General features: G+C 36.7%; 1 protein-coding gene across 1 annotated transcript in view; it reads right to left on the bottom strand.

Moving 5' to 3' along the window:
- Window positions 1-5,985: 5,985 nt before the first annotated feature.
- The window catches only part of Cnot6l (CCR4-NOT transcription complex subunit 6 like), a 110,178-nt gene continuing 102,511 nt past the window's right edge, over window positions 5,986-13,652 (bottom strand). The window contains exon 13 of the mRNA XM_047566020.1: window positions 5,986-13,186. Within this exon, the coding sequence (XP_047421976.1) occupies window positions 12,974-13,186 (213 nt within the window). The 3' untranslated portion in view covers window positions 5,986-12,973. The remainder of the gene's footprint in view (window positions 13,187-13,652) is intronic.

Here is a 13,652-nt window from a genome sequence, read left to right as displayed (position 1 = left end):
GCTGAGTAGTTAAAACAGTAGTTGTGCTAGTCATTTGCTTGCTTGCTCTTATGTGCATTACCCATTGTTCCTCTATACTGAATGGATCAAGGAAGCAACATTTTCCAAGCTTCTTTATCAATCACTTATGATTATGTTCAGTCAATGAGAGATACAGTAGAAACCTGGAGGAAGAGGAAAAGCTAGGGAGTTTCTCTTCTTATTGCTTTGGGTATCTTTCCCATCAGTCTTCTAACAGAATCTTCTCTGTGATCCCAGCACCTCCTTTGGGCAGCCCCCTGCCATGGTATTGTCTCCTGATAGGTAAACTCAGTTCCTTGGATCTGGTAACTCCATCTTCCCAATATCCATGTCTTAAAAGTTGTAGTGGCTTTTGGGTGATGCTAATCTCTGGTCTGCCTTGTCATTTACTGTTTGACTTCATCATTTCCTCACCCACTTAACTGATTCCCTGTATTATGTTTATCTTGATTGAAATAGGGTAGCTTCTGTTTTTTCTAAGACATGACTAATGCAATCCCGTACAATAGTCACTTTTAAACTTAATACACATAGACCACAAATCCTTATAAATTGTTCTGTATTTACCTTTTGGATAAGGTCCACATGTCTTTTCCTGTTTTGCATAGTTTTAAGTATTCGGTATATTCTTATGAATGATACACACACACAATTTATCTTACCTACCAAGTATTTAGAGTTTTCTATAGATTTTTCCATAATCCAGGAGCACTAGTATAATTACCCGCCATGTGAAACCTGTTTCTCCTAGTCACAGAATGGTGTCCCAGAAAACAGATTTTGAGATGGAGACTGGTATTTCAAAAGTTTTTATTAGCGTGCTCAAGATCAAATCTGTGAAGGAAGTCACAACCAAGGCCTTTGCCATTCATATGGGGAGCTTTGGAACTGGCAAGTCCCTTCAGAACTACCTACATACTGATAATAGGGGGTTAAGCCTTAATACCACCCACCTTCACCAGTCATTGGTTGCAGGTCACCCGAACCCCCACCCAAAAGAATGGATGACCTAGGGCAAGGAAGCTGTCCTTCTTCGGGGAGGGTTTTAGCAGAAAGCTTTCAGCTTCCTACACTCCTCAGAGATGAGAAAATGAGTAAAACTTGAAGAAGGTAATAAAGACAATACACCACAGCATCACTTCAGTCTATTCACTCAACTGATTTGTATGATACATTCTGAAAGCATCTCCTTCCCTCTTTCCAACCCCCAGGGACATGTATAAGGAAAAGGCCAGTAAGATAACCTACAGCCTTTTCTGTTGGGCTGTTTTGAGGCTAAAATTGATACTCATCATCTCTCTCCTCCAACACCCACAACTTCTTCTCTTCCTCAGCTAGTACCTCTGCTTGTCTTGATGGTTGACCTAGTGAGGTGACCCAGAACTTGGTTACTGTACCATTTATGAGCCTATTCTTACATTTGTCAATGTAACATCATTACAGGGCCAGGGAATACCAAGAGTTGCCTATGTAGACTCTAAGTATCAAAAAACAACTGCCCCCACTGTATTAAAGCATTGTATAATAGCAGCTGAACTTCTTAACAGTGTAGGTCTGCAAGGGTTCCATTGCCCAATGGGAAGGGTCACATTCACTATAGCCTGGACATGCTGCATAGGCCTTTCCTGTTTCCTGTACTAACCTGGGCCCAACTTGGGCCACAACTGTTGAACTATCAAACTTTCTGGGCCTCAGTTACATCTGGAAAAATATAGCATGTCTCTTACTGGTTTGTGAGGATTAAATGAATTATGTATACAAAGCATACAAACAATGCCTGGCATGTAATAACCCCTTCAACAGTAAATTTTTATATAAATTTACCTATCTGCCATGATCTACAAACAAGGTTACAAGTTTATATAACATGCTCAGAAAACACAGGGCTATGCTTAAATTAATTTCAGTTAGAACTTTATCATTTGCACCAGACATGGTGGTACATATCACTACTCCCAGCAACTTAGGAGGCTTAGGCAGGAGGATACCAACTTTAAGGCCAGCTTGGGCAATTTAGCAAGACGCTCAGCAATTAAGTGAGACCCTGCCTCAAAATAAAATAAAAAAAGGGCTAGGGATATAGCTCAGTGGTAAAGCACCACTGGGTTCCATCCCCAGTACCAAATAAACAAATAATAAAAAACTGAGAACTGTTATCATATGCTATTATAATTAAGTATATTTCCTTGATTTGCTGCAACAGAATTGCAAAATCCCTTACCATGTCATATTTAAAGAAAAACTAAACCTGGATTTGCAAGGAAGTTAAAACCTAAGTAAGTGAACTTTGTTTAATGGAGTGCAAGGGCCATTGGATAAATATTATCTTCTACTCTTCAGGTGGATATCCTGAGGTGCATTTTACATGGTTTCTCAGAAAATTCCTGGTAGGATCGAGCCTCACTTACCTGCATAAGTGATTAGCTCAGTAACTCAGCATTGAACTGGCTTTTCCTCCTTCCCTATATGATTCTTCCTAGTCCCCACTCTTGTTTCTTAAGATCACAACCCAAAATATATTACCTGTAAGGAAGATCTCAGGTTCTGTCCTTTGTGGGAACTTAAGCTAACAAGTACCAGAAGTGGCCCAAGAAAACAAGAGCTCAAAATTGCCTGGACTTGAGTCACTTTCCAGTTATCCCACAACTAGATGATGACCCCTGGTATGCTTTCATTGATGATGGATCTGAAATGGAAGTGGAAGGGAAGCACTGGCTTGTGTGTAAAGTAATAGCATTTAAACAGTATGGGAAATGGTAAATATAAAGATCATGAGGACATCTGCTTTCCAAAGCTGACTTCAGGTACCTTAAAATAATAAAATGTTGAGCTCAAATTAGCCAACCATAATTGAAGACGTACTATGAAAGTCACAATGCATCCAAGACTATTTAAGAGACCATTATTCCAGGGCAAAATGTATTAAAGCTTAGGATTTTCACTACAGAAACAGAGCCCCCCATAACACAAGCATGGTTCTCAACCCTGTGTATTCAAAGCAAAAGCCCAAGATCTGGATGGTAACATTCAAACCTGCAAATTGGAGAAGCTTGAATCTCCAGATATCCTTAACCCTCTCCCTTGCTAGTAGGAAGAAACCTCTATTTGCCTGGATAGAAGGCAAATCTCACCTGGAGCAGATGCCTCACAAAATGCTTGTCTTCCTTTAGCTCTACCCCCACCCTTCTGTCATTGACTTGAGACCAACAACTATAGTCACATCACAGCACAGCCTGAGCAAAGGACTACAGTACCTACACCACCCAAAGAATTCCAAGATCAGGGCTAACATTGTAACTAGGAACTGGAGAAACAAGGGAAAATGGATCTTCAAGGTGTGGGCTAGGGGACCCAAGTAAGAGTGTACTGATGCAGTGGTACTCTAGTGTGTCAAGATTTAGTCTTAGCAAGCAGTCCTGGAAGTAGTCCTAATGTACTGTTAGCAAGACTCCTTAAAACTTGGTGTTATAAGACACCAGGCATGGTGGTGTAACATATAATCCCAGGGACTTGGGAGGCTGAGGCAGGAGCATCACAAGTTCAAGGACAGTTTTGGCAACTTAGCGAGACCCTGTCTCAAAAAATAACAAGGGCTAGGCAAAGCACCCCTGGACCCAATCCCCAGTACTGCAAAACTTGGTTCCCTGGGAAGCAGATTCTAAGATGATTAGTGGGCAGGAAACACTCAGTGAATACCCTTGGAATCAAAACCTGAAAGGGAAGGAAAGGAATTGGGATTGGACTGAGAGAGAATATGAGCAGGACAAGTAGTCTCAACAAAAGTACCCTGGGAACTGTGAAGATGAATGGCTCATAACAGTTGTTAAGGTGGGCTAAGACCCGAACTCTGTAACCACACATGCCCAGGCATTGGACATAGGCTGCTCCCAGGAAGGAGGCTTATGCTGTTGTACAAGCAAAGACTTCTAATACTGGCATAGAAAAGCAGAATTGCTACTACCTGATGGAAGGCAGGAAGAAGCATGTCTGGAATCCAGGGGATTCACTGGGCATCTCTTCATGCCTGTGAAAGAAACTATGACCTAACAAGTGCAAAATATGTTGTGGGATGAAGGTCTGGCATCCAACCTCAGGGACATATTAGAAAGTCACTGCTGAGAAATTCTGGAATGCACAACAGAAAAGGGAAGATGACGTACTGAGCACAGCCTGAGAACTAGCTGTAGCAATGGATTACTTCGGTTCCACAACTACTAGTTTATTTTTTGTTGAGATACAGCCCATCACAACCTAGAAGGCTGTGATAAAACAGGCCCAAACAGATCTTGAAGGTGCAAAAGGTAGTGTATCAGACTCATTCTCTGCCTCCCTCCTTCTCAGCTCATTCCCTGTTCTCACCATTGCCAACCAGATGTACACAGGTGTAACTGACAGCACTTTACCTTAACCACATCAAATGTTTCTCGCTTTCTACACCCCCAATACCATTTCTCCACTATCACTCTCTGGGACACCTGCAGAAACTTGCTAAGTGAATTTGATATATGCACAAATGTGGGTGGGAAAAGGAATTAACACTGAAGGAAGTAACCCTTGCTTCATGGGAAAAGACCACAAATAAATTCCTTTTCCATCCCTCATGAAGACAATGGAAAGGAACACTCTATTCAGCTCCTCAGAGGGTCCTTGACAGGTTTATGTCCTTTTTAAACAGAGCTGATTAGCTCAATAGTGTACCATTGGCTTTGCTTTCTCTCCTTCCTGATTTCATTCTTCCTAGGATCACTTACCCAAATAAACCTCTGTGCAAGCCCCTATTTTGTCTCTGCTTTTTGAGAAGTATATCACAAGATTTAGGTTCTAATCTCCATTCTACCAATGAGCATGTGTTTTGCTCGGGGTCACACAGTGAATGCAAGGACACTTTGTGATGTTAATGCCCTCTTCAGAAGTACCTTATCTTGAAACCTGGACTTCAATATTCACTTTGCAGGTGACTCTGCTTTTGAAGGCTTCTTGAAGGTCAGCAACATAAAGGCTCCCATGAAGATAAGGTTTTAAGATCAGTGATAGGATCATATTGAATCCTTAGCTAAAAGGCCAGTCACTAGGCACTAAGGTTTCAGTCTCCAGATTTCTACTGATACGTCAAAATAATCTGTTCTTGTGTTCCCAGGCTTTTATTAAGATGGTTAGCTCAGCTGTTTCGCTCTCTACAAGATTAATGTCTGAATCACAAAACTTAAAATCATTTTTCACTTGAACATTCTCATAGCTGGATTTCTAATTATTTCACCATGACCTCTCACTCCTCCCCACCCACTTTCCAAGATCCTAAGATTTAAAGAGTATCTTTACTCTAAAGCACTTCAGCATATTGTGTGATATAAGAGTATTTAGAAGTAATCTGTGGAGGTCAGGGAGCCTGTCTTTCATCTTTATATCCCCTACAGCATTTCATTCATAGAATATATCTAAATGTTTGTTGAATGAATTTATTCTAGGTCTTGGAGGGCCTAAGCTGCTGAGTTTGGTCAATACTGGTAACTCAGATGATGTGATGGTTGTCTATCACTCAAGATAGGTCAAAGTTATGCCCTCATAACAAACTTTTATCATAGTATACACTGAGACCATTATTTCTTACTCATACTACACGTTCAAAGGTCAGCAGGGAGTTCTGTTCAGTCATGGATGAAAAGGTCAAACTCAACATATGCTCTTATGATCAATAATGCACAAGAAAACGCAATACTACAAATTACATACTACCTATCCAAGTTCCACTCATGACATGTCCCTTTGCTTGGATTTCCTTTGGCAAAGCAAGTCACATAACTTCAAAATCTATTCTAAACAAAGTATATATATAATTTTCACCAGAAAAAGTACCATCATTTTCATCATGTCTAAATTCCTTTGGCTCCCTAGTTTATAAGAGAAGTACCAAACTAAGAACAGAAACTTACACTGCACAAATAATCAAAAACCAAGACAAAAGTATGCAGTTGCAAAATGGCCATTTATTGCCTACAGGGGAAGGAAAGGGAGGGAGAGAAGGGGAAGTACACAGGTGCAAGGAAACAAGCATATATTTAGCCCTATACATCATGTGTGAGCAGTACCCAATCTCCAAAATGGAAAAAAGTATTTTGTCATCTGACATAGTAGTTAAGATTCTTAAGCACCTCCCTTCTGAGCTGCCACAAGATTTAAAAGGCAGGACTGCTTTGTTAAGTCAATGTTCACATTAATGAAAAAATACTACCACCCAACTGTGTTCTTTTGCACGCACATTTTGTACAGCATCTATTGTGAAAAAACATCTCAGCTGAGCAGTTTGGTCAGGATTCAGACCTCATCAACTGTTTAATAAATAGAAAAATAAAGCAGCTGGTGATTTGTCAGAGAGAATGTGTTCAATAAGAGTAGAACCACTTTCTCCAGGGATGACAGAGTGTTAAATGTTTAGAACACCACAGAATCAGTCTATTAAACATTAAACACTAGCAAACTACAATTACATGGCACTTCATTAAATCCTCTAATTAAAAAAAAAAAACTTAGATTTTAAACTCATTATTGGAACACAATAACAAGTTGATTTAGTGCTTGGCTTTTTCTCAGGACGAAGAAAATACATAAGCTGAAATGATTTGTTTTAGAATATTATTAATAGAAACTAATAAGTATTCAGGGGAAAAAAAAATACCCAAACACCTTGCTCAGTTTTAAAATCATGTGCTTTGCTTTCTGACCATTAGAATTTGTTACAAAAACACTATAGGCCACGGAATGACTCAAATGTACGCAAAACAATGAATTAGTTAGTTTCAGGTCATGAAAATAAATGAACCCCTCCCTACTCAAATGGTAAATTGAGTAGAAGAGTAAATAGTCCCATGAACAATTAGTTGGCACTTATTATATGGTTGAAATAAATCACAATAGAAGATATAAATTAAAAAAAAATAGATGATATAAATTAATCCATGGTGGACTTGACCAAACACCCTGAACCTTTCAAAGAGAAAAGGTTAACACATTCGTTTTAAAAAATAACAAAGAAAAAAAAAAACCAAAAACCCACCTCTGTTATTACCCCACTTCAGAGACAACAAAATTGAAAAATTCATCTTCCTTGAAACATTCCAAGTACTCCTACCTAACTCTAGACCTCAGCTACTCCTAGGTGAGAGCATTGTTTGCTTTTGGACAACTGTACGAATGCCCATAGTGCACTTCTCAGTGCTGCTGGTGTTTAAGAAATTTGCCACTCACAACACTGAACAACTCCAGATCCAGTGTGCCATCCAAACCCCTCCCCACAAAAGTTGGCAGAGCACCGCTCAGGAATTTCACAGGAAAGGGAATACATTTTTAGTAAGTTGAGCACAGAGAAAGGACACTACAGTTTCTAAATAAATAGAAACCCAGATACTGCATCACTTACTGCATCAAAATTAAAACAAGTAGCAGGAGATACTATGTTCAGTAAGAAGCAAAGCCATGGTTTGACACATTAACACCAAGCCCATTTTCTAAGTTCAGATAACTATAGGCAAATTAAATGATACACATGACAACTAATAGTTTAAAGAAAATGTATCAGTACTTAGAAGTTAACACAAAACTGAAATAAGCAAAAAAGGACCATTTCTGAGAGGGTTACCATGATTCTTATGTTTTCAAGTTAAAACTGACACACAGTGAAATTATCTAAATTCAGGGAGACTGTTACAATCAAAATAACTGTAAGAGGCGGCAAATTATGCCTTCTGATTCTGAAAGCTAAATGTACCATGCCAAGAGTCATATCACTTAGCATTTATTTGCATACCCTGTCACATTGTGATTTATTTCTGATGACACTTCTAATCTCAGTTAAACACTATTGTTTATACAATGTGCCATTAAAAATTAACATTTAATAGACATGTCCTCAATTCATAACGCTTTAAAACTAAAAGCTATTTAACTTAGAAATGCTCCATGTCATGTTTATTGAATAAAAACCTCAACATGCTTGTTTTCCTTTGGTTCCAAGAATAATCCAAGTCTAATCAAACTTATGCCAAAAGAAATTATTAACTAGGTTAATAAAGTTTGTTTTTCCTGCTTTTTTTCTTCCTACAGGCCTTTTGATTTAAAAGAGAAATTTTCATAAATAAGTGATTTGGTTAAAATAAGAAATATGCATGCTTCTCCTTAATACCTTCCTCAAAACTGCCCATCCTTGTTCAGTGGTTCTTGTTCAGAACATCCTGCAGTATGGATATAAGGGCTTTTTACCCTTAGCTGCTGGGTGACAATTCTCAATGATGCTCTAAGCATCCTGTTAAACAGATTACAACTTTGGTAAATACGCCAGGTTAAAGATGCATTAGGTAACTATATTTGAAATTAAATCTGATGATCATGATATTATTATAAAATTAAAATCCCAAAGCAATCATAAGCATAAAAGTTCCCATCTGTGTACAAATTCAACTTTAGTTGAAGTTCCTGGCTTAGAAAAATAATTCTAACTTCTTTAGTTAACTTGCTACCTATAATTCAGATTTCTATAAACATGATACAATTCAAAAGGAAAGGGGGTAAACAAATCAACACATTAGAAAGGTGTTTTCTTTTTTAAAAGGTAAGGGTAGATATGAGAAAGAGAAAACCTTACAAATGTGAGAATTCACATTTATGTCAAAATATATGTATGAGTTATTTGGAAAACGTGCCATAAAGCTTTTGCTTGCCATGAAACCATTCTGTAGCAAAAACTGATCATGATTTCTGTGACTGAACCTACTATCAGTCAACATATTTTGCAAAGCTATTAAAATATCTCAAATTCAGAATATAAAAGCTAAGAATCAAATAAGTATTGGGACAAAGGCAATTTTTAACTATAGAAAATCTAGCCTTGTATTAGGAATGACAAACTATATGCCTCTGGTTCCTTCAAAGAACATATACCTCCATGTGCTTTCTCTACTCTTTGCTATTTGATACTGAAAGAATAGATCACATCAGTGATTTCAGAAATTCTTGGAAATGCAGACTTAAATTTTCAACCATTTAACAATATATACTTAGGAGACAATTTTTAAGTAGATGTTTGCCCATGTTCCAGTTTAAATGTGCCATGCCCTGAATTCTAATGTAATCTGCTATATAATCAAGTGATATGAGCCTTAGATATCTTTCAACCTTCACCTTGCTTCTCTGTAATTTAAGATTTAACTCTAAGACACAAAAGTAAGAGCAAATAAGGAACAGAGTTTTATATTTCTGCAAACTACAACACTAAAACACAGTGGCTTTTTTTTTTAAATACATTCACACAGGATGCTTATTAGTAAAATTAAGTATCTGCCTATGACTATCAGAAAAGTAATTTGAAAAGAAAGAGCTTGGAACAAGGCAAATGGGAGGGGGAAAAAGCTGGTCTCAGAACCCATTGTGCCATACCTGACTTTAACATGTGATATTCAAACGAACGTTCACACGCCTTACATCAAAGAAATGAAACAAAATATTCAGCTATGTTGTACAAAATTTTTTTTTTACATAAAACATCATAAATCTTGAACAGATTTACTATATCTGAATTCTAAAAAGTTGCCTATAGAATGGTGCTGGGATTCTGTTCTCTGCTTGCTTTTAGGCAGTGCTGTTGCTTAAAAGTTGACACCAGGCACAATATTTTAAAACAAAGTCAACAAGCAAGGAGCAGTAAGTGGATTTGAGCCTTTTCCAGATGTCAGTCCTGAGGATGCTGCAATATTCCCCATCAAAATGTGTAAAGCTATGAGGCGGATACTGATGCCTGAGAGAGTGGGTGACCTGACATGCACTTGTACGACTGTTATAATGGCAAACAGTGCAGTTTTCCCTTCCTCCAACACTGTTTTAATAAATTTAAAGAACACTCCAGTTCTTAGATAAATATCAGAAATCATATTTAACAATTTACAAAGAAATATATCACAATCTAAAAATGCCCAAATTTTCTTTTATCTTCAGATAAAATATGCAGCAGCTCAATGGCATAAAGCTTAACTTATTCTGAAAACTAGAAAGTATATGAGCATATATATTTAGCTTTCATTGAATATAAACCATATGTCATTCACCTCTTCCTTTTGGCTTCTCACTGCCAAAGTTCCAAATGGCATGCGTTTTAACAAGACAATGCTGAGGATAGCAGCATTTCTGATCATCTGAATTGGCAGCTCAAAACAGATACCACTCCTTTTACAAAGGGAACAAAGGGTGAAGGGTGTGTGAAATTTGGGCAGTGGGCTTAAGGGAAACCGTGCACATGAAATTTGGGTCACCATGCCCCAAGTGTGTGTACCACCCAAAACAAAACACAATTACCTACTTCAACAGAGCTATTACCAACATTTACTAAAACCACATTAAAAATACACAGGATAATGAATGGTTTGAAAGAGTGCATTTGGAAGCAGAGAGAACCCAATTACACACCTTCCTGCAACAGAGTGCCTCAATCATACACAAAATAAACTTAAGCTGTTTACAATGTTTCCCAATTTTTTTATTTTTCCCTCTACATTTAACTATTAAAAAAGGGGTTTATTTTATTAATAAATGGGCTCCTCTGTGGTTCATATACAATCATAAGTGAACTTTAAATTCCATTTTATACAAACATCTCAAAAAATATTGGGAGTGAAGTATGGTAGGAAATATTGCTCACATTGCTAATAAACATGCGTATAATGAAAGGAGGAAAATGTTTTGTTAGTGCATATACCTCCAGAGCAGAAAATCCACCCAAAACAAAAGATCTAAAATAAAACATACAGTAGCTGATTACAAAAAAAGGTAATGTCCACAAAATTAAGTTTTTCATGCTATTCTACTTTCCAGTACTATGCTTCAGGTAATCAATTTGCATGGCTAGATGTTGGATGCTTGAGGTATATAAGAAGGGATACCTGCACATTGAGGAAAATCTGTCATCTTAAGGGTTGTTTCTTTTTGTTTATTCTGGTACTTTAACATTTTTAAAAGAATATTTACATCAAACTTCACTGAACTACAATGACATTCCAATTATAATAGATGACAAACAACGCCTCTAATCACTAGGCACTTTTAAAAGGGAGTTTAGGCTTTACAGAACCCTTCTGGTGCAATCCCATATATGATATTACATCATCCCACCACCCTTGTCCCACTAAAATTACCCCTCAGGGGATATATTATCTCATATAGCCTGATTAATTTACTATGGAAGAAATTAGTATAAAATGACCAAAGGAAATGCATCATTTAAGAATAAAACAGCCTAAGATGTCAGGTTTGAAAGAGGAGACAAATTGTATATATTTAAAACTAATTAAATAATTTAAATTTGACTTGTACTTTATATATTAGTGAGACACAAATATAGGCTATTTTCTTTTAAAATTTCATTCACATAATGGAAAATTTCTTGTTTATTAAAAATATCACATTTTGAGACTAGAAACAGTAAAGTGCATGAAAAGTTTAAAATATAAATTTCAGAAAACTCTTATAGCAGCAAAAAAGCAGAATAAAGAAAAACTTAAAAACACAGACACAACCTTTTCCTGTTACTGTGCCATAATTAACATCAAGTAGCCAACCAATTTTCCCCCTCAGAAAATGATATTACGTTCACTGCCTCTTGAGTCACAGATTTTCAACTGGCTCCTCCTGGGCAAAAAAAAAAAAAAAAAAAAGAGGATTCCAACATATCTGAAGGCATCAACAGTTGGGAATAAACCAGTAGCTTTTTAATTCAACCCTGACAGACAATGGAAACAAAGATTAAAAGCATATGATGGCCATTTGGCAGCTAGAGTCAGGAAAAAAATGATCCAAGGTTTTCAACTACTGCCCCAAATCTGTTCTCTCTCCCTCAAATCCTTTCTATTGTTAACCTCAATCAAACCCAAAAGCCATTTAACCTACTTTAGGAAACACATGAAATATTTGTATGGCTTTCCCCTTCTGAAACTTTGATCAGGGCCTTTTTTCCTCAGAAGTTTGTTTTATAAATATTTGATTGTAAAGGCAAAATGATGTATCTCTTTTTCCAGTATAACCAGACAGAAAACAAGGCTAAATAAGAATAATGAAAAAATACTGGACACCAATTTTGTGGGCATCCTAAACATACCAAATCCTATTTTCAAGATGTATGGCAGTATAAATTACCTGCTGTTGCCCTATAAATAAACTAGAGAGACAGGCTTAAAATACTCATAAACAGATTATAACTAATATTAGGGACAAAAATAACATAGTGATTTCCCAAAAAACCAAAACAAAACAACCAGTGTTTAGCCAACAAACTGTCATGTACTGTTAAATGCTTGATTAAGAAAGCATATTGTGCAATCATCTTTTAATTTCTCAAATGTTCTTACTACAACTAGAGGTTATACCATAGTTTATGTACAGATCAAGCAAATTTAAGTGCTTTGTTAATGTGCAAATGACTTGGGGAGTCAAAAATTGGTTTGATATAAAGGAAAACAAATTCAAGAAAGTTTTCCCTGGAAGGCATGCCATCATCATTCAATTTAAAATCTTATATTTATAGTTTTAAAAAACTGCCTTTTACCAAAAAATCAACTGGCTCATTTGAAACCATTCAAAAGAATGTATTCATTTTTCTAAAACAAATACATTGCTGTTTGGCCTCAAATAGGTGATTAATCAATTATGAATGCTGACTCCTAATATAATATGAAGAAAATCCAATTTTAAAACACATTAAATTAAAATTTTGGAAAGACAATAATACTTTGGTTCCAGCCCTAGTGCCAAATGATATCAATATGCACAAAAATGTACAAAGTCTTACAGCAAACACATAATGAAAGGAACCTGAAGAAGCAGCTTAAGGATGGCCATACTTCACTCCTACATACTTTGATTTACAACTGTACAGGTCCATAGCAACAGATCCCCGTCTTTGCGGGGCAGTACTCCACTACCTCCGATTAGGCAAGTGAACACCATTGACAAGAGGCAGGAGTGGAGGGTGGAGTTCAAGTTGTGTTAACAGTGAGAAGTGGTCTGAAGGGATGTGAGGGTGTGGACACCCAGTGATGTTGTTCTCAACCAGCCATTGAGGATCTAAAGGCCCCAGGACACCAAGCACGTTCATATGAGTCTTGGAATAGAAAATGTAGTCAATCACGCCCTGGAAAGAGATTGGAGGTTGGGAGGTAGAGGGGAGAAAAAAATATATGTTTAGATAAAAGAAAAACTAGAGAACAAGTTATAATTTATAAAAAACTAGAGAGCAATTTATAATTTATAAAAGCAAAATAACTAAGTAACCTTTATTTCTGGGACCTAGTATCTTTATGACAGCATCAAATAAGGTTCAAATCTTCAGGGGTATTATGTGAAACATTAGCATCTTATTGAATCATAAAAACTTGCATGTGTGCATAAGTGATAAACTGAGAAGCTACAATACACACCAAATTATGTCTAGGCATTTTTAGAATTGGCCTGCTTGGTTCAGGGAAATCTAATATTTATCAGTATAAATGATACTTAGTGTTACAGTAAGTAGAAAATAAGGACACTTATAACAACATATAGCTAACATACAGTTAACTATTCTAATTTCCACAAATCCTGATACACAATGATTTCTA

This window comes from Sciurus carolinensis, chromosome 10, assembly GCF_902686445.1.
Source record: "Sciurus carolinensis chromosome 10, mSciCar1.2, whole genome shotgun sequence".
In the NCBI taxonomy this organism is placed as follows: domain Eukaryota; kingdom Metazoa; phylum Chordata; class Mammalia; order Rodentia; family Sciuridae; genus Sciurus; species Sciurus carolinensis.
The sequence above is the reverse complement of the archived record's forward strand: the minus strand, read 5'-3'. Positions and strand labels throughout refer to the sequence as shown.